The 22,444-nt window shown below is 37.7% G+C and overlaps 1 protein-coding gene across 3 annotated transcripts in view; it reads left to right on the top strand.

Moving 5' to 3' along the window:
• LOC310898658 (uncharacterized protein) overlaps positions 1-22,444 on the top strand; it is a 56,126-nt gene that overhangs the window by 16,819 nt on the left and 16,863 nt on the right. For all 3 annotated transcript variants that reach the window (XM_083834030.1, XM_083834029.1, XM_083834031.1), the window contains exon 3: positions 10,693-11,071. In XM_083834030.1, the coding sequence (XP_083690156.1) occupies positions 10,693-11,071 (379 nt within the window). The remainder of the gene's footprint in view (positions 1-10,692; positions 11,072-22,444) is intronic.

Raw genomic sequence — 22,444 nt, 5'->3', positions numbered from 1 at the left:
TTCCTTTGTGGCTAACTAAAGCCCTTTTGAACTCTGTTGTTTTCATTCCCACTTACTGTTTCCAGGGATTTTCATTGAAATACATTTGAATTTAGGTTCATTCACTTTGGTTTTCCAACACTGCTAACTCTAATGTGTTCAGCAATCGTACTGTAGGCAGATTTTGAATAAGAAATGCGTTTTTGTTGTTGGTGGTAGTTTTTATTTTATTTCAGTAATATTTCTGTAAGTCCTTCCAAAGTCGTTAGGTAGTATTTTTCTCCTTTTGTTAAGAAAGATGTAATGGAAAAAGAAGCTGTCAGGTCTTTTAAATATAAGAAAGAAAAAAAAACAAACAACAACAACAAAAAAAACCTCCCCCCTCCTTCCATATAGACAAACAAACAAACAAACAGTTTAAGAAGAAACTCTGGATATTGCAAAATGTGTTTGAAACTGCAACAGCTGGCAGTTCTGGGCTTCTCCATATACCATGTAAAGCAAAACAATCCTACAGTAAGCTGGGAAAACTTTCTTAGGTTCTGAAGGCCCTGCTCTTAAACATTTTAGTAGAATGAAAACTGGGTATAACTATCAGATCTCTGCTCTTTGCAGGCCTTTTTATTCCACAGTTACAAACAATATTTACATTATTCTGTTTCTTATGTTTGCGGTGCAGCCATGCCACTTGTTTTCTCTGGTTGAATACTCCATTTATTAATCACTTTAGCAATTTTCTTTCCTGCTGTCTAACCAAAACTTTATAGTTTTAGGATAGTAAATTTTTCTAACCTTTTTTAGGTACAATACAAAATCCCTTTACTGTCTCAATATTATTTCCTTGAATCCTTGAAGATATTTATACAGTTTTATATCCCCTTAATCTCTTTTTCTCTAAGCTGTGTAAATTAAGTTCCCTGCTTGCTCTTCCTCTGTCATATCCTCTAATCCTTGAATCATTTCAGTTGTCCAAACTACCACGAAAGCAGCATATACATTTCCTGGGGCCCAGAACATAAAAAGAGTTTAATGTTGAAGAGGCCACAGCCTCCCATGACACGCTTCTATGAACATACCTCTTGTGGACATCCATAGCCAAAGAGAATTGGAATTCTTCTTGCACACCATTGGCAGTTCTATTTTGTATATTTTTTATCAGGTTTTGGTAGTATTCACAGAGCGCTAACCGCTTTGTATGCATTAGATGCTGCATTTTCTGCCCCAAACATCTTAAAAAGGAAGATTTTGATGTATTTGAGAGCCTCATAGCAGGAACCCCCTTTGAAGAGAGCTACATTTTAAGACCTCTGTCCTATCTCAGTTCACTTAGAATCAGCATTTATGACATATCATGTTATGTGATAAATGTTTTAGATTTTTAATGTATTTTGACCTAAGAATAATGTTTCGATGAGAGGATTTCTAGGACAGTGAGAGAGGAATGAAGTCAGATTGTGCAACATAGAAAACCACTGCTGTTTCTGGAGGTCATGGCAATTTACAGCTTGTATCCCCAAATAATACACTGACAAGTTCATTCAGATCAGATAGATATACTTTTAAATATACAGATTACAGATAATTTTATCCAAGTCAGAGCAAGATTATAGCTTTGGTCCCCTAGCCAGTGATTTACAGTAACTGTCTTCTCTCAGAGGCATTATACTAAATCTGCCAAAATTGTTTTTGTCTTTCCTCATGTTTGATTTTAAACAGAAATCCATATGTGTGGTCCAAGTACTAGTGATGCTAAAGAGAAATTTATTTGTATAGATAGGGAGCTGAAGAGACATATCTCTCTTCTAACTTCCTTTTCTGTCTCAGGGTTGTCATTGTAGTGAATTAGCAAAATGGGCTAAATGATGTTTTTAGTCATTTTCATCCTCTGTCATGTCACAGCAGTTTGATGCTTATAGATGTAGGATTTCTTCAGGAAACGTCCATGGGGTGTGTGTGTGTGTGTGTGGAATCAGTTTCGTTATAGAACACAATCCTATATTGCTGGAGCATAAAGGAGAGTGATTTAATATAGTGGAAGATAATGGTTAGGGCTAATTATGCTAATGAACAGATATAAATGTATATACAAATATGAATGACCAGTGTGTTTGTATATCCACAATTTCCTGTCTAGGTTTTATGTGTATATAGGGAAGTACATATACTCTAGTAGTTTATATGTTTGTGTACTCAACAGCATCACTAGCTCTGTAGCAAACTACTTTTTGGAAGCCCTTTGAAAAAGGCCTTGTGCAGAAGTACAATGGAATGTGGTCCCTTTGTAAAAACCATATAATTTATCTCAACATGAATCTGAATTTATTTAACGTGAAGTATTAGGAATAAGTTAAAAACAGTTGGAAAGTGTTTTATAATAGTAAAAAAAAAACCATGCATTTTTCAGTGTTGTTTAATGAAAAGTTTCTCCGTAATAAGATATACCTATGCCTCTATCTCAGTCCTCATCATGCCCTTTTCCGTCAGTTATAAGGAGGGTATCTCTTACTCAGCTGTAATGCAACAACCTACGGTTGCTTCAAATATAACTTTCTTTACAGATCCATGTAGATTTTAGTTTGATGTATACTAGGTAATACTATGGTATTTTACAGTGAATAGGTTACTTATGGTAATCTCAGGAGCATTCCAAATCACAGCCTTTTAAGATAAATATAAATATGAATGTATTACGTCTAAAAATGTTGAATGTGGTGGAAGCTGGATGTTGCAATTATTGGAAGAACTACATAAGCAGATACAAAGAGAGATGAATGCAGTTCAACTGACAATCAGTAGAAAATACAATTTAACTTCTTTTTTTAGAGCTATGTTGGAGATAAAAAGCTAGACAGGAGCCATTAGCTTTTAAAGATTTATAATGCTTTTAAAAGGTTCCATACAATGAGCAAAGAAAAGTGGAAAGGTATTGGTCTGTAATTCAGAGAAGGTCATTTCCATCTGGGCATAGAAAAAATATCTTCTGAGGTGTTTATCTGTAAACTATTTATGACACAAAGAGGTTTGTTCAAAGGGGTAGAATCATACAGAAATTATGGAAGGTGCATGGTTAAATTCTATAATTTTCTTTCAGCAAAAATACCAGTGTGCTGATGTGCAGAAACATATTTAAAAAGACTCATGGGTTTCTTTTCAAAAATTTTCATTAGCACCTAGTGCTATCAAATTAAACCTACTGTAAAGTAAATTAGCATAGTACATACATTGTTAAATTTCAAAAGAACAACAATGTGCATGAATATATAAACAGACATCTAAAACTGAAATCAATGTATCTCAAATCAGTCTAACTCAAAATAAAACTTAATATGTAATATTCTTTGATAAAGAGAACATGAGCACTAAGGATTGATATTAGGCTTTTTCAAAGACTATTCTTTTCATTAAACACTATCCTTGCTCTTAACTAATATTATTATCTGAGGTAATGAGACAAAAGGATGATAGCTGCACATTTATTTGCAGGTAGTAGTCACGCATCTGTACTGTTCAGAGTCCCTTAAGGAATTACAGAAATCCGGCCAACTCTAGTGAGGTTTTCTTGTTAGCAATTAAAGAGAAAACTAGAATCATCTGCAAAGGTAGCCCACAGGTTTTAGGTACCCCATGTTTATTATCAGGTGTAATTATAGCTGTTGGGGAAATCCTGTCCCATTCTAGCATCATTCCTGCAGAAGCAGGCAACCACCTGCTCCTTCCCTGATGGAAACTGTAAATTTTGTACTAAGATTTCCGGCTCATATGGCTGCTAAAAGAAGCTGCAGTCTGATACAAAGTCTTTTTTGTTTGTTTTGTCTTTTCTCAGTTAATGTTCAGATAGACAAACTACATTATTAATTTTGACCTGTGAAAGTGAGTTGTAATAGACTAACCTGGAACAAAAATGTGGCATATAGTTAAATCTTCACATAATTAAAAAAGGCAATTCACCAAGTGCTAGTCTGAATCAACACAGAACTTAGGAAAGCAAGTTAATAAAAACGAAACTTCTTACAGGTTTATAGATGTCTATTTGGTGGTGCCAAGTAAATGTGATTTTTTTTATTAGTAGATTTATTAGTAGATCACTAGGAGAAAGGCTGACTGTATTTCTAGATGCGAGGAGTAGATGAAAGGGAGGGGGGTTGTATAATAAATTCAAGTGTATCATTAATGCTTTATTATTATTATTATTTATATTTTTATTTATTAGAGGGTTCAGCTGCTTAAACTTTGGACTAACAAACAGTTAGCTCCTTATATATGGGAAAGCCTCCTTTTGTCCATGAAAGAATAAAGTGTAAATTGCCTTAAAATTCCTTTGACATGGCCAATCATCAGTCCTGGACCAGGGAGGGCTAGAAAGTATAGCATTGCCATGGTATGAATGAAGAAGTCTAAGGTACCTTCAGCATGAGATTTACAGACCAATAGACACTCTCAGTGGAGAGTGAAGGATTCAAACCTCCCTAAATGGAGGCCTAGCCTTTGGCTTAGGGCCTAGAAGGCGAGGTCAGCGTGGTAGTCAGCAGCCTGTCTGCGCTCAGGTTGGTTGGTGACCCTCAAATATAGGTTCTCTTCCCAGGCAGTGACTTTGGAGCCAAATCTGAAAAGGTTCAAAGCCTCCTAAAATAAAATTTGCATAGAATTTAGGAATTAATGTTCAGTAGAGCAGTCCAAAGAAATGAAGCAAACAGAACACTCATAGAGAAGACGTGGACACCCAAAGCTGTGCTGTTTGTTTGGCTTCGCTGTTCCTTTCTAAGTCCTCCCTGTCGGATTAACAGCATTTTCAGATCTGGTAATTTCCAAGGTGAGGTGGGAGCACAGCTATCAGGTGGCAGCACCAAGGTCCATTGCAGCCTGTGGTTTAAATCTTGCACCACAGGGTGCTTCCCAGGGACTGGCCCTCCCCTGTCCCAGAGAAATTGACTGCAGCTGGGGGTGACTCGCAGCACTGTATAGGTATTTTTGTGCCTTCGCTGTTTCAGTGGAGTCAAGGGGTGGCTAGGAAACATGGCATCAAGTACTGATTGGGTGAGGAAGGATGAGGGCCTACAGGTTAGGAGCTGGGCCACTCAAGCATCCCCTAATTTGTGGGGAAGAACCAGCTTGGAGTGGGCTTCAAGTGGCTTCAAGTCCATTTAGACAGAAGAGAGCTTGAACCCATCTTTGTTCCACTTCCTTCAAAAACACTCTCTACTGAAAAAGAGCAGTTTTTATTTATTTTGTACTTCAGAATTATTTCTTCTTTATTTTGGAATGGTAGTCAGCCCTTTAAAGAGACTGGGAAAGTTCTTATTTCAGCCAGATGCTGTTTGTTATTCAGTGAGCAGCCTGGCTGCAATACACACAGGTCCTTTTCCATCCCTCACAAATATTTTCTGCTAACATTATATGAAAGACATTATTTTGATGTGTTACTCTTCTGCTAGGTCTTGATGGGTGGCAAGAATAATGGCTTCAAATTTAAAAGGAATGGTAGTAAAATTCTGGTGGGACCTCCTCACCTAGAAACACTAGAAAGAATAACATTAAACTTTGTAGTGCTCAGGATGAGTCTGCATTAGCATTTTACCTCAAAACAGGCATGAAGTTTGGAAGTGAATTTCCCCTCCACTTACTGCATTCTGGTTTGCTTTGAAGAATGAGCTTGGAGCATTTGGTTCATTTCCTTTTTGAATGAAAGTGAACTCAAAGCTGTGCTCCCGGCCTGCACATGTCTGCCCCAACATTTAATGAATGCCAAGCCCACAGAATCAGGCTACAGCTAGTCCAAAGGAAAATCCCTGAAGCATATGTGTATCACGTTGGGTCCTCAGCATCAACTACTTCACCCTCTGGTTCTGCCACACTACTTATTAATGTGGTTGCAGCCCCACAAACATGAATTTGACTAATCATATTTTATTATAGGGGAAAAGACTATAAACCATATAAAAAAAAGATGGCACGATTCCTGAAACAAAGCTAATGAACAGAATTTTTCTTAATTGAGGCAAACGTGAGATTTTTGTAAACTATCCTGCTGAGTAACAAAGCCCTAAGTTGTGTGATTTTGTGATCTGAGTTACTTTGTCTTTTGCTCCCTTGCCAACTCAACCAGCCACTCTGGTCCTCAGTCTACTGGTGTCTCTAGCTAAATACCTGGTAGCAGTGGTTTCTGTTAGTTCAGCTCTTCCATACAGTAATGGTTAACTCTTCTTTTATAAGATGGATCCTGAAGTTCTTCTCATACTTCATAGGCGATTATTAAAACAGGTTCTTTCACTTCCCAGCATATTGTAGACAGATCAAAGAACTATATTTCTGAAATAACTTCTATGCCTCGGTACTAGAAGCAGACTCTAAGGTGTGATTGATTGGCCCAGAAAAGCATACACTCATAATTCAGATTGTTCTCCACTTTCCCTCCTTTTCAATGGAAATAGCTTTTAAGCATAATGATAAAACACATTCAAGGGCGTATTTCAGGTGCTCCCAGTGGAGCACTAGTTCTTTCCCGGTCTTGCAGCCCTCTTCCTGACAAAGGTCTGTGCAAGAGCATTTTGATTCTCTTCTGAGACTCTACCAATGTGTTTGCATAACATCCAGATCAAAGTTCTCATCAAGAACAACCTACAAACATGACAATAAACCCTAGATTATCGTGTAAAAGGTGAGTGGCATTTCCACGTATTCCACTGTCTTAAAATTTGTCCTGCTAACTTGTTAGGCTTAAAATCTCAAGTCCCTTTCAGGCTGTGCTGGCCAGTGGTTATGTGCATGCTCATCTGTCCCAAATATAAATGATTTGGGGATCCAGTATATAAGGCTACGTTCCTTCTAAGAGTGCAAAGAATTGTCTGTTACATTTAGTTGGTGGTTCACTCAGACTTTGATCATCCAGTTTTGGGTATCGGTCAACATGCTAAGATGTGGATAACTGCCTCTCAAGGAGATCGTTTGGGTTCTGTAACAAGTAATTTAGTTACTGCCTTTTGAAACACGATTTCCTTTAGTCTGGCTGGTTTTGGTGTCCCAGCAGGCTGGCTATTGTAAGCACTCCTCTCAGGTATCTAATTCTCTATACATTTACTGTGTGTAATTTAAGGACCTTATCCTGCATTGTCATTTTTAGCACACAAGCACTGATCTGGCTGGCTCTCAATGCCTTCTGAGGTTAGGTATTTTTTATCAGGCTGAGATGCTGTCAGTGTCTTTTATGTTGAGCAATGTAATTCAAATCTGGAAAACAGCAGAATGTGATGCACCTTGAAGAAACCTATTACATGACTTTGGGTGGAGTCCTGGAATTTGACAACTACATGGATTTGTTCCAAACAATTAAATGAATCTTTCTTCAGAGCATATGGTGCAGAGAACATGTCATGTTTGAGAAATATGGTTGGCTTCTAATCTTGATTTTTAATTTTGTGAAAGAACAATAATTTGGCACAACATTTTTTTTCTTCCTGTTAAGTACAAATGTGTTTTCTTCAAAGATGGAAAAAAAATATCTTCTTAGGAAAATCCAGTTGTCCCTTACATATGTCATAGATATTACTTTTTGTCTCAGTTCTTTTGAGCTACAATTTGGAATTAATGTGGTTGTTTTTATTTCCTATTGATACTAAAAGTGTGTGGTAGAAATTAAAAATCCAGAGACTCAGCTGTTCAAGATCTATCAGTTGGTCTATATAAAGGGTCTGACTGGTATAATTGTTACTAAAAAGGTGATGCTGTAGAGAAAGGATTCATTCTTTGATGCACCAGAAATTCAGCAATGTATCCTACTTCCTTGTCTGAGTTCAGTGCTGATATTTAATAGTCCCGGCTGTGTGGCAGAGAAGTAGGATGCTCTTTGGGCTGGACAGAGAGCAGCAGTCTAGCTCCATTCAGGCTTCTGGAAACATCCTGAGGAGATCCTAGAGCCAGCTGTATCGGGGAGACCTGCCACCAATTTCAGCAGTGCCCCTCTGTGTGCTGAGCCGCAAGCAGTGGCATTATCCTCGATGAGCGGTCAGAGGGAGCAGGACCTCCGTGTGCTGCTGTATGCTGTTCCCGACCCACTGCCCCATTTGGGGAGCCAGGCCAGGCCAGGTGAAGAGCAGAAGGCGCCTGCCCACCTGGCACCAAGTCTGCCTGCAGCCTGGCCAGGCTGCTCAGCTCTGCCGGGCACTGCGCCACAGCACCGCCGAGCCAGGGCTTTTCTCTAAGGGACTAAGGGGATTAGATTTTTAAGGGGAAATTTAAGAGGATTGCAGATTTAAGAGATGGCCAAAGGGGCACATTTATAGCTTTTTAATTAAAAGATATTTTGGCTTGAAGGCCAGAAGGATTAAGGAATCGGTAAAACCAAGTTAAATGTCAAATGCAGGGTTAAACCACAAATTAGGCACATTTCTAATGGATCTTTAGCTTCTAACTTTTTTTTTTTTTTTTTTCTTCTGAGATTAAACAATCCGTAAAGCTTATTAAGGTCATTTCCTATCAATCTTCCTCTTTTACCACTCCTGTGCTCTTGCCCGTATTTATGGCAATACAAATACCTTTAAATCCAACATAAGAATTTAGATGGCTGGTAGAATAAAAAGGAAGACCTTTAACAGGCTGTGTCATGCTCACATTTTTGAAGAAAAAGCTTATATTTTATGAGAGCGATAACTGAATCTACATTTGCCAAGCATGCTACATTTGAATATTTAAATGGCACAGTCTTTTCTTTATTCCATTTTTTCTCCTTACTTTAAATGTTCTGTAGTATATGAAAGTCAAAGTATTGATCAGATTATGCAAGAGAAATTCTCATAGGCCTAATGCAAAATTTTCTCCATAAGCCTCTTGTCATTATACTATTGAGTCATGTAACGTTATTTTGTTGAAGTGAAAGTGAAGGTGTTAAGTCAAAAAAAGTAATTTTAAGTTTTTAATTATTCTACAAGTTATGCCCTACAACACATTTTCTAAAAATTGTACCTTTTGTTCAGCACTGAACTGCATGAATTACTTATAAGTACAGCAGATCAATATCTCAGAATGTCTTACAAATAATAATTTAATTCAGCTGGGATTTTTTCTGTTGTTGCTCTTCACTCACCAACATTTTATTCTTGCAGCGTTAATAGCAAAAGTCTGCTTGTAAAAGGAAAGGTCTCTTACCAAATGAATCTGTGAGTTCAAGGGCAAAGCTAATAGTGGTGTGATGTTATTACCACACAGCTGTTTCCTAACACAGCAACCAGAACTGTCTTGAGTTGTATTGTGGTGTCTGATGAGTCACTGGAGACGTCACCTTACTTCAGTTGCATTGGTCCTCAACTGCATGACCATCAAAACTGTAGTGTATGTACCATTTCCACACAGGAGCCATTCAAAATAGAGCTGCTCTTGAGCTCAGTGCTGATAAAACCAGTAATATGACTCTACCAACCAGAGAAGTGTCTAACACATTACGGGAAGGTGGACTATTGGATATAGGTTTGACCTTAGACATTTTTAGTATTACAAAATGGTGGAGAGACTTCTGGTCTATATGATGAAGATACTGACAGCCATGTCAGGCCCTCAACCGTACACACTCCCATGAGCTGTTCTGAATGCTGACTTACTAGCTGTGTGATCTGACTGAAAATGAAAGACTGTTTTCAATACCCAATACCTCTTCGTTTATTATCTTATTTATTACAGTCTAATTTTGTCTTTGGAATGAAGGCCACTGAAAAACTAATGAAAAATCATTTAAAATAATATTTAGCAGCTGCAGCTTCTTGATGCCTTCAAAATATGAAGAGGGATACATGAGTATTACTGAAAATGAATATTTCACATATAGCATTCACAAAATTGTATAGGAAAAGTGTTTTATGTATGTCATAGGTCAGTATCTGCTTGTGGTTTCAGTAAACTATATCGTGTTAAAGTAAGTTTGTTAGGCTATGCTCAGTCAGAAGCATCTGTAAAATTCTGTGTTTTGAGTATCTTTGGAAGCAGCAGCACAAGGTTAAAAGGAAAAACACCTGGGGGTGGAAGATGTAAAACACTGGTTTGGCAGTCACAAAATCCTCTGTTTTTCTCAAGTCCAAACACAAGATAGCATTGCATGCTTCCTTGATTTTCCACCAAGGGATTTCTCTTAGGACATTGCCATACCTTTAGCAGTCTGTTGTCTGCTTGCATATTGTTTGATCCAGTGCTTAGTTCAGCTCCCTGGAACTGCCTTTAATCCGTGCAACCCCACCATTTGCTGCATGACAGAGGGTCAGTCACCCAGAGCTGAATGTGGCTCTGCTTGCTCACTTCCAACATTGCTCATATATCCAGGGCAATGCTAGGATTTACCCTGCTGTAATAAACAGCAGCTTTTGACCCTCTCTCTCCACACACCTCAGTTTGTGAAATTCTTTTACCAAATCCCAAAGCAAAAACGGTGTCAGACCCCTTTATTTTTGAGGTCCTTTGACCTCACTGAATGAAAAAAAAAAATCTAAAAATATGTTCATTCACTCTGATGTTTTTAATAGATGGTGCAGTCAGGCTTGCTGTGTTTTGCTTTCTGTTTTAACACAGCATTAGTTCAGATTTCTGTTTACTGCTAACAATAAAAGTTTCTGGCATTTCAGATGCAGGTACTCCTGCTGTTTTGGTATTAGTACTTTCTGTGTGTAGGGTAATGACAGAGTTGAACTGAAATGGCATTGAATTGTTTAAGAACTGTTTTTCTGCTGTTATTCACAGAAACCCCAGCATTGCTGTCTCAGAGGAGGGGGCTCCTTAACTTCTGAAACTCGGTGGCCAAGCACGCCAAGCTGCCTGCTCTGGGGCTCTCTGTCCCCTGCAACATATGGAGCACAGGCCTCCAGCACGACGTTTTCTGAACGTGGATTTTGTACATTTATGATCTCTTCCCTAGCTTGTGAATTGGCACTTCCATGCTTTCCAAAAGAATCTCATTACAAGGTGCTGGTCCAGTCACTTGTTTCCCAAAGTGTACTTCTTAAGAAAAAAGATAACAGCAAAGACTTCCTTGCCTGCCAAATGGTTTGTCTTGCTCTCCTACGCAACAGGAATTTAGAAGGCCTGAATCTTGCCCTGACTTGGATTTGCAGTTACACAGGTATAAGTCACTAATTTAATTAGAGTTGCTTTAGAGTTATGTTGGTATAGCTGTGTGGTGGGAAATTGAACTTTGCATATTTTTGCTTGATTAAAAGTGTGCAGTTCAGAGTGCTTCTCATTTCTTCCAGGAGGCTTTTCTCTGTTAGCTTCTGCTATGCTTTTCAAAGAATCATTACTGCCAATATGTGGGAGGATAATTTCGTATTGATTCCTGATAACAATTTTTCACTTTACTTTATATTTTCTTGTGTGTTGTGTTTATATATATATATGACATTGTATACAAGTCATAGTATGCTCCTCCTTTATCTAGTAATTTTGTCCTGTATTGATAGCTATTACTTTTGTATTGATCTGTAACATGCTGACTTAATACCAATAACATCAGTCTATAAAACAGTCAAGTAGAGCAACCTAAACCACATAAAACCACCTGATTAACATATTTTACAGCACTCCCTTCTGAAATAAACAGACTGTAGTGGTTTTTAACATCTGGTCCCCAACAATTCTTGCAGGGGTGATAACTTTTTTTTCCCTCTTTGCAAATGCTGGACGCTTTTTCATCAACTTTTTCATCAAGGCACAGCTGTTGCTGCAGAACACCACGTACTCATATCTGAAATATGGCTGTTGCTCACTTCTGCTTATTTCTATATGACATCATTTTTGCATTGGATACGATTCAAAACGACAAATGTCTTCCATGTGCTTTGAAAAGGAGTCTCATCACCACTTAGAAAACAGCCTTTTTTCATACTTACATAATACCTGCAAAAATATGCTTCAGTCCTATGCCTCTATAACAGAAGTCTGGAGCAATTTCTCTTCTCATAAGGAAGGACAATAGCTTCCTACAGATTCCCTCTGTAGGAACTTATACTTTCAGTCATTATTGTGTTGTCTTGTACACAAAGTCTTCTAAGGATAGCAGCATTCATTTAGATTGGTCAAAAGTGTGGCCCATAACAATTCCTAAAAAAATATTTTTTTTTAAAATACCCCAAGTACCTTGTCTTTTTAGAGTATGAGCTACGCTTTACTTTCAGCTAGCAATAAGAATCTTTGTGTGTCAAAAATATACTACAAAATCTTGATCCAAAAGAACAACTTTTTTTGTGTGTGTTTGAAAACAATAGTTGTCACCATTTAACATTGCCTCTAGTATAAGGTTTCAATAACTCTTTGATAGGTAATTGCAGTTTTTGAAGCGTGAATGGTTTTCATGTTTGTAAGAGTAACTAGTTTTACTTTTATTTTTAAACTGAACAGTAGAGAATGCTATATATAGTTCATTTATCTGAGTGGCGGATGCCCGTTGCCTGCTAGTTTCCTCATCTTTTGAAATGATCATTTATGAAAAGCTGAGTCTTGTTACGTTGTGTTTCTGTGGCATAGACAAATAGGAACTTTGGTACTTCTGATTTGGCATGTGCAAACGCAGCAATATCCTGAACTGTGCACTGAGTTAGCATTAGATGAAAAGTATGTACAGGCTGATTCATTTTTCTCAGATGCGCGAGATTGCAGTTTAGGTGGCAAATTCTGTTGTACCCATTAATTTTCAGCATAGGGCAACATTTTTCCCCATCCCTTTTCTTCTCTCCATTTCCCACAGGTTACCTTTAAGTAAAATATAGAGATTTGTTCAGCATGGGCAAAATTTATATGCATAGATAAGGGATATTTGGAATAGGGTCCCATTCATTCTGTGACCATTTCTGCCCTGATTTTCTCAGGTTATCAGAGGATTTAATTTTATAAATAAATATTTTAATAGTAAAGATCATCTGAGAACTTGTACTATATTTGAAAACAGGGGTAAAAGGCAACATTGAGTAATATCTTAGTTTAAATTTGGAGTTAGATACTCTTCTTTAAATGTAAATAATGTAAATAATTACCTAAATTTGAGAAAGAAGATCTAAATTTCAGGACATCTATTATTTTCCTATGAGAAATGTTCCCATTTTTCTATTATTTATTCTCTGTGAGAAATGAGTACCCTTTTGTAACAGCCTTTACTTCCCAAACCAACAAGAATATACCAAACAAAAGTGGCAAAAAATCAAGTAAGATTTTCAAGCCAAACTCTGTGTTCCAGAAGTTTCTTCCTGTAATAGTCAACTTATTGCAATAGTCAGTAGGTTGTTGGTCAGATATTGGATGCCTCTGTGATATAATATCTATTTAACGGACACATAAAGGTCCTTGGCATTTTTGCCTTAGGCATTGGAATGACTGTTTTAGCCATAGTCTGTGGTGGATTCTCTTTTTATGGCAGACAGAACCTGTATGCCTTGGAAGACACTGAGGCATTCGTACTGTTTTTTATCTCATTTTTAAGATGGTGCTTTTTAGTGAAAATGGACTAAATCCTGCTTCTTTCCCCCAGCACGTTTTTGAATATCTAAATTCTCTCCATATCCCATTACAGGAGGAGGAGGAGGTCGGGACCTTTTCGAGGAAACCTCCCCAGTATTTGAATTCCAACGGGCTTTCCCATTATTAGAACCTTTTTCACTCTTTTTATAGTGTAGTTAAAAGTTAATCAAGCTATAACATCCAAAATTTAGTTATTCTACCAGTCTAGAATCTCAGTGTATTCATGCCTAACCTATTGCTATCTTTCAGCAGAAAACCTTAAAGTATGTTGGTAAATATTAATTAAACTGCAGAACATCCCACATATTTTTTTTTCTATTTTGCAGAAGAGAAAACCTGCTATCGTTAAAATTTGCACGATAAATTCAAGTAAAAATGCTTACATGCAAAATGCTAACTACCTTAGCTGGTATTCTTCTATTGGAGGAGTTTTTAATAATGTATCTGTAAATATTCTGGGGAGAGCCAAGGGAACACTGACCACGATGAAAATACTTCAAAATAATATTTGATAGAGTTTATGGTATTTATCTGTTTATGTTTTGCTTTTGTATGTCAATATTCATCTATCCTATTTTTCTGGCAATTCTTATTATTTTTCATAGATTCCCAAGACGCACAACACTCCATTTATTTCTTATACTACTGACCATGATTAATGACCAACCACAGTGTGAATACCTCATTTTTAATGATCATGATTAATTGTAGCCCATCATGGCAATTTAATATGCTTATCATGCAAGATCTAAGTCAAAAAACTTAAATTATATCATAATTAGGAGGCATATCTTAACTGTGAAACACAAGAATAGTTTGCCATTATAAAACTTGTGGCTCCATGCTTTCACAAAAAGATTGCAGCACATCAACCTAGATGGTCTTTTCTGTTCTTATGGGAGTATAGATCATGAACTTTTCCATATTGCATCTCATACTGCAGGAGGATCTTTTTGCATTTCAAACTCTTTGATTGCAGTTTTCTCCTGAACCTAATTTATGATTGATGGAGATAAGGAGAACTTATGAAACAGGGAAGATAAAAGAGCCTGTAAAGTAGGAAGAAGAAACTTTAGGTTCCTCATATAATCTCTAGATTATGAGACACACATCCCTGTGACACTACTGCTTATATAGAGTATAGTGGTACACTCCCCAGTGCCCAGCTCTGTATCACCCTGAGAACTGATGACAGATATCATATTTTTTTTTTCCCTGTGACTGTTTTTACACATAGGAGATCTGTGGGCATGTTGTTGGAGAGGAGCTGCAGCACTTTCTAACACAGGCTCTGACATGGGTGACTGAGATACCTAGCATCACCTATCAAGGACTCTAAACTTAGTCTCTGTGGATGTCACATTCAGTATGACATTGTTTTTCGTGCTTAGTTTCTTCCTACCGTGATGTCTTCCCTCATGCTACCGTTTTTTATCATTGTCTGGGTGACAGTAGAAGCTGAGAGCACAGCACCATCAGTCCCAATCTAGTATCACCTGTGGCTACACTTGGGGTATAAAGAACGATTAGCAGTACCTTTGTAGTTTATAACTTGATTTTGATTATTTAAGACCACACCAAAGGAGCACAGTAATGAAGACAGTAATTCATCTTTTTAATGTTTTTTGTTGTTGTTTTGTTTGTTTGTTTTATTTGCTGCTATAGTATTTATGGTTTCTCTAAATGCACTTGTCAAATCATCTCTGAGTTAGCATCACTTGGCAAAATGATATTTTGGAATGGACAGTGTGTATGTACTTCATATAAAATAACTTCATGCTCTATAATGTCTCAACAGAAGCATGATCAGTGATCAGCAAAATGGAAATTAACTCATTCCTTTCTTATAAAGAAATATAATAAATTCATGGGAGATATTTTAAATTTAGTATTAATTTTATCATCAGAAGTCATTTGACAGCAGTTCTTTAAGACTGGTCTCTTGCTGTTGCTGCTTGTGCCTGGATCAAGAAAGGAAAAATTGTATACTCCTTCATTACAGAACATTACAGAGGTGGATTCTATGCAGTGTGGGTGGGAAGAAGCTGTAGACAGAAGCTGTAGACCTCTCTGCTGTCACTGCCGAAACAGAGCTTTATCAGCATAAGATTTTCTTGATTCAGTAGACTAGGAACACTTGATTCCTAAGAAGGAGATGATAGAAATTGCAAAATGCTTCTAAAAAGCCTCTCAGTAAAAGTGGGAGTTGGCAGAATATCTTAAAAGGGGGACAATTCAATCAAGGAAAAAACATGATTTAGAAAATAATATTTTAAATGTAAAAAATGGCTTTGCCAATAGAGATAACAACATCATCTTATGCGTTGAGATGCCGAGAGCTCAATAGCCATTTCAGATATATAAGTTTTTTTAAGACTAATTTATAAGGTTGTTTTTAAAATATTCAATTTCAATGCCATCAATGTTGTCTTAATGTTTTGTAATCATAATGTTGAATTTGCACTGCTCTCAGAACTTTAATTACAAAACTAAATTGTACTAATATCCATTAGGTACCTCCTAATTGAAGCTACATCATATGTCTGATGTGGCAGTACTAATTGGTATAATTAAATTCTAATATGCATCAGTAGACTATTAAAATGAGAGTTAAGAGCAGAGGAAGTCGTTTTGTGAAACTTCTCATATCTAAAGTATTCTTACAATGAGAAAGAATGCTGGCTGTACTTCTCACCAGTTTTAGTTTAAGCACCATGCACAAAATGAACCACTGTTTCACTGACCAATGTTCACTTTTCTTGAAGCATTATATGAACATATTCACTAATAATTTATATAACGCTCTTGTTATTTATTGCATTTCCTTATGTTTAGTAGCCTATGATGTTTGTTATGAGTCTTAAACTATGAAAGATTTGCCCACTTTGTTTTGTCTTTAAGTAACTGCCAAGTTGCTATACTGGAGTACGTGTCTCTTCTTTTCCTGTGTTGACTGAAATGGATCTTTTCATAATAATTCACCTCATTTCTGAGGTATGTCACCTTTAATTACTGCAGCTTAGAAATCAGAATAGCCAGGACTCAGAGCCACATATGAAGATCTTCAGAAACATTAAATGTGAATATTTTGTATGTATCTCAAAGGCCAGCTGACCAGGCTTCAGTCTCGTGATTTTACAAGCAGGAAATATCACTGTTCAGAGAAACCTCTCTGTTTCTTTCAGAGGTAAAGCTGGGAGTTCAGGTGCATGATAAGGTACCAACACCAGTGCCAGCAACCCCCCTGCCCTCCTCCTGAAGGGGAATTCAGACTTTTCTAGCAGTCAAAATCCATGGGCATTCCTAAGGTCTAGCTCCACAAATGGGAGTCCCATTGAATTCCTCAAGAATATAGTTAATATGCTACTTCATGGTATATACTTTTTATAAACAAAAATACCATATCAACATGCCTACAAGAAATGTATGTAGTAATCACTGGCCTTATGAAAATTAAATTAAATATACTGCTTAGTCTGGTTCTTCAGATAGTAAGCACTGTGGTAATCAAGGTATAATGTGCAATCTGCATGCTTGCTAAACTTGCTGTCAGAAGGAAACTATTCAGTCTCGCAGATGGGTAGGTTCCTTAGCCAGATACAGCAGACATCTATTCTCTCCTCCTTAAGATAAGCCTCATTCTTCTCTTAATACAGTAATCAGATGTTCAGTGCCAGTTAAGCAACCTTTTTCTTTTTTTTTTTTTCTTTGATGCAGTTTCACCTATTACTTTTAAAAATGATATAGGATGCTAGTACATCTTTTTCACTTTGGAACCGTTTTTGAAAACAAAGTTTTGTTTGTTTGTTTGTTTGTTTGTTTTTAATACCAATCTTTGGTATTACTTGTAGCAAGGGTACATCATTATTTAACACCATACAGTATTTCTTTTTAACTAATCCTTGAATTTCATAGTTACAACTATAACTTTACAAACTAAATTTTATTTTGTGAATCAGTCTTTTAAAGGCTGTCTTGTAGATCTAGAGAACTTTACTGATTTTATCTCTTTCAATACAGTATGATTTTCCACAAAATTTAATTTATAGCTGACAACTTGAAATTTATTCAGGAGGGCCTTAAAATATCCACTAAGCTGAACTTACATGGTATCTGGAGGGATAAGGGTTTTCAGCTTTGAATGAGAAACAAGAATTGATTAGCTTTCAGGATTTTAAATGAAGCAACATGCAGCAGGAATGCCCAATCAATGAATTGTTTAATCAGCTGGAGAAGGAGTGATGAATACCAGCAATTCTGTCACCAGCTTTCATCATTATTAGTACTTTTTTTTTTTTTAAGCATGGTAGTTTTGTTTGTTTGTTTGTTTTGTTTTTTAATATTTTTCTTGACCATGGCATCTTTCTAGATGAGTTCTTGCTTTGTTTGATAGTGAAATCAGAAGGAATAGCATATTAATGATAAATAATGGAAGAAAAATTTTGGATGTTAACGTCTGAAAAATTATTTTTTCCTCTCCTGCTGTTATTATGCTGTTTCTATTTTCCTCTTTTACATTGACTGTCATTTAAAAGTGTTATTTTTTCTTTTATTTGCAATTCTCTTTCACTTTTATTTGTTTTCTCCTTTTTATTTTCTATTTTTAAAAGTTTACTTTTTTTTTTCTTTTTCAATAAAGATGAACTGGGAAAAAAAAACATTTTTTTTCCTAGCATATGAAATCAGAATTGGTGGCCAGAAGGATGGCAATGATGTCTTGTTCAGTAATATGGAAAATAATGCACAGACAGAATTATTACAATAATGGCAGATTTCATAATCAAAATGCCAGAAACTGGAAAATTGTAGTGCCTGTTGAAAATTAGGGAATCTACAATATTATTTGCTGATGGTTTTTCAATAGCCTATAAAATCTGTCATGCATCCTGTAACCACATTTGACATTCATAAAACTTTTTTGCCTCTATCTGCATCAGGATTGCTTTTTCAGAATTGTTATTGATATTTTAATGAAAATGCAGATTGAAAATCCCAATTGAGATTCCAGGTCCAAATTAAATGCAAACTGGAAAATATAAAAGTAAATTTGGTATGATTAATGAACAAAAGGCTCTAACCCATTTTCCACTTTCATTTGCTGGTTACTGTAGCTAATAACATCAGACCATTAAATTAAGACTTTGTGATTTCTGACATTATTTTTCAGAAGTACTCTATATTTTAAACATTATGAATATGCTAGTGTAAGTGAGAATTCTATATCTTTAATGGCAATGCAGTGTTATAACCAGATGTATTAAACCCTAGCCTCAGTTGCTGTCATAAAAGAAGAATTCCTGTTTCAGCTCAATAGCTGTCTACTTGTCTTTATTGGCCTTTTCTCTGCTTTAATATAAGTGAAACTGTTCAGGAGTGTTCAGGAACATCTATGAGCAGGGCATTCTGATATATCATGTGTGGCTTTGTTAAATAACATCAGAAATTCTATAAACCTGTTGACTGCAGCAGGAAGTAAAAAGTCAAAAAGTAAATGAACTCTAAACTAACCCACAGCTTCTGTATGCCTGTTAATAAATTTAGTTTCTTTAGCTATATCTTAGTAAACTAAGATGTATTTTGCATAATTAACATATATTATGATTTGGCTACATTTTCATATTTTCAAAATTGCAACCATCCTTATTTGAACATTGATCACAAGAAGGGATGTTCAAAGAGCTGGACCAACTGTTTCAAACCTTCTCAAATTTGAAACTCCCTGATCTGGATCATTTGTTAGATGCTTATGGTCAGCATATAGATAAAGAGTGAAAAAAACTACGTGGGATGAACAGCAGAACTGTTTGGTTTGGTGGTTCACAGCTCACAGCACAGTTACTGCAGTAAATTCTGTGATTCTGTGACTGGGAATATGGAGGACAGTTGCAGGAGAATCAGGCTGATTCTTTCCTAAGAGCAACTGAAGATATTCTGTGTGGAAAATATTGTAGAGTTCACTGAAGTCATCCAGAAAAGTTGGGAGGGGGGGAGGTGGCAACTGTAGATCCTGCAGCATGATTGCATACTGCTGAATGACAGCCAAGCAGACCCAGTGCCAAAACTGTTGGAAGATGGGTAGAAAGGAATAGATTTCTAGAGATGTAGAGAAACTTGTGTAGAGTTTGCTGAGTTCAGAATACCTCTGAAAATTAGTAGAGCAGAAAGCAAGTCGTACTTTACAAGGAAATCATTGGTATGGGAGATATATGTATTTTTTTTCATCTCTCTTTAGTTATCTCCTGTCTACCAGATTTGAGTAATCTGTGTTTAAGAGCCTGTATTGGTCTGGTTTCTATATGCTTTCTGTAATTCAAAAACAACAACAAACCTGTGTTAAAATTTTGAAGCCGTCTTTTTTGGGGGCACATCTCTTTCCAAAAGACATTCCATCTCAACGCTTCTGTTAACTCAGGATCCCAATATAGTAAATTCTGAAGAATTTGCAGACTAATAGTAACTTCCCAGAAAATACATTGATTATCAAATATACCTTGCCTGAGGTCTTCCTTGTAAAAAGAAATTCAAAAAGCACTCATAATCCTGTAAATATGAGCTGTAAAGTGCTGTAATCTTACTATTAGCAGATTACTGAAAACAGTTCCAAAAAGTAATCAGGCAAGTTAACTAATAGATAATTTAAACATCAGATAAAAACAACCCCTCTTCTCGTTGGATTCCTTATTCAGTCTTAAATTGTGAATGTTGAATTTAGGTCTATGACAGCCAGCTACATTTAATATTTAGTTAGTCCTGGTAGGCGCTAAAAAGCTGCCCACTCCATTTTAATTCAGATTAATAGGACATGAGCACTCACAGACTGCCCTGGAGTTCTCATATGTTAGATGCTAGAAGGAAGTGAAACAAAACTTTTTATGTTCAAGAATGTGGATGGATCACATCACTTTCAAATATTCATGAATGAGCTATGTTTGGTTAATTCCAAAGGCATAAAAATAAGTGGTTTTATTCATCTTTTCATCATTTCACATTATAATCTCATTATGTGGAAGCCAATTGCTTTTATGTCTTTTTTTTTTTTTTAAGTTATTTTATTGCAGGAGGAGTTCTAAGGCCTCTGCAAGCGGCTGTGCTGCTGTTAAATTTAATGGGCTCCAGCTGTGCAAGGGTATTGTCGGGAAAAAAACAAAGAACAGAAACCCTGGAAGAATAAACAGGAAAACAGGATACTTTTTATGGGTTATTTGTTTATTGGAAGGATGTATCACTGAAGTGATAGATATGTGGGTTTTTGTTGTTGTTTTTAACAAGTGCTAAAAGCATACATAATTACATATGCATGTAGTGTATTGTTAAACTGCAACAGATAGAATAAGTGATAAGATTAAGGATCTATGGTGGAGTGACATTTAACTATTGAATATCCTTTCAGACATTCTTTGTCTTAAAGGGAATTGAGAATTACATTTTCCTACTCATTAGACAACTTGCATTCACAAGTTGGCTCAAAACGGAAAGCCCTTTGGCCCCTCTTTGTAGAGCTACAATCTCGTCCAACACCCATACTGTCACAGCCTTTTACTTGCTTCGTTGTATGCACAGAGCTGCATCGTTGGCTGCACCATATCAGAACCTCTGGCTACATAAAAGGTAGATGCTAACTTCTGCCTCCTGTAGCTCCTTATGCCTCCACATCTCCTTGTCTGAGGTAGGTTAGGAATTGCAGCCCAGGATAACATTGGCCTTCTTGGCCACAAGGGCACATTGCTGACTCATGGTCAGCCTTGCTGTCCACCAGGACTCCCAGGTCCCTCTCTGCAGAGCTGCTCTCCAGCAGGTCAACCTGCTGTAAAGGATTTCCTCCTAACGCTTAGTCTATCCTCTTTTAATTAAAGACCATTCTCCCTTGTCCTATGCCTTCGTACGGGTAAGAGGTATAAATTGTATAAAACAGGCCTGATTTATAGCCCAAACAATCCTTCTTTCATCTGAGAAACTTCCTGTGCAGCTCTGTGGAGAGCAGCCCATTCTGGAGCAGTCCGTTCCTGAAGCACTGCACTCTGTGGTACAGCTCCTGGGCTGGCAGTTCTCAGGCCGGCAGGCATTTTCTTCTGCCACAGCTTCAGGAGACTTTTTCTGTCAGCCTTTTTCCCGTTATAGCATGGTCACATTTATGGCTCCTCCCATGACCCACTTACCCAATCCCATGATAATTTCCCATCCCCCAAATGACTTCCATTTGGGTTGCTTTTTAAGGTTTATTTATTTTTCTTAAATGCCGGGCCTGGCCTGGCGGCCTGCATGGTCACTAGCCGCCGGCTCTTCCTGCTGTGCCCTGTGCAGCCCTGATGTGTCTCAGGTGTTGGCATTCAGTGGGGACCAGGGCCGTCTGTGCCCGTCCTGCTCCCAGTGCCATGAGAAGCTTCGGACAAGCTGTCGTGACATGGAGGGGCTGTGCTCCCTGCGCCTGGGCGAGACACTGCGGGACCTGTAACTGGAGGGGCTGCACCGCCGCCGCTGATGTTGCCGCCACCCTGGCCCCACATTGCGTTGGGCCCTTCCCCGAGGCTGGCGGGTCGAGGCGTTGCGTGGAGCGGGCGGCAGCAGCCTCACGACTGCAATAATGGGCCGCCAGCAGAGCGGGCAGGTGGCTCGGTGGGCGGCTCAGGGCTGGATGCACTCCCTGCAGAAGGAGTGCCCGCAAGGGTCCAGCCGAGCTGCGTCAGCCAGCGGGTCCAGACAGATGGTGCATGTTTCTTCTCTGGGGTCCTCCACTGGCAGCTCCTGGCATGGCTGGCTCATTGTGCCTGCAGCTGCTCTGGCGTGGAGGTGATTGTCGTCTACAGGGCACTGCTCTGATGTCAAGTGGGTATCAAGCGCCTCTGGTCTTCAGCAGCTCCCTCGCGGATCAACGGCAGTACCTCAAAGACTCACATCCTACCAGGAGCACCTCATCGCCTTGCGCCCCACCAGAAGGACCTGGATACCTTGCCTGAAACCAGAGGGATCTCAACATCTCACATGCCCC

Source organism: Anser anser (genome assembly GCF_964211835.1).
Source record: "Anser anser genome assembly, chromosome: 4".
Taxonomy (NCBI): Eukaryota; Metazoa; Chordata; class Aves; order Anseriformes; family Anatidae; genus Anser; species Anser anser.
This window is presented reverse-complemented; position numbering and strand designations above follow the sequence as displayed.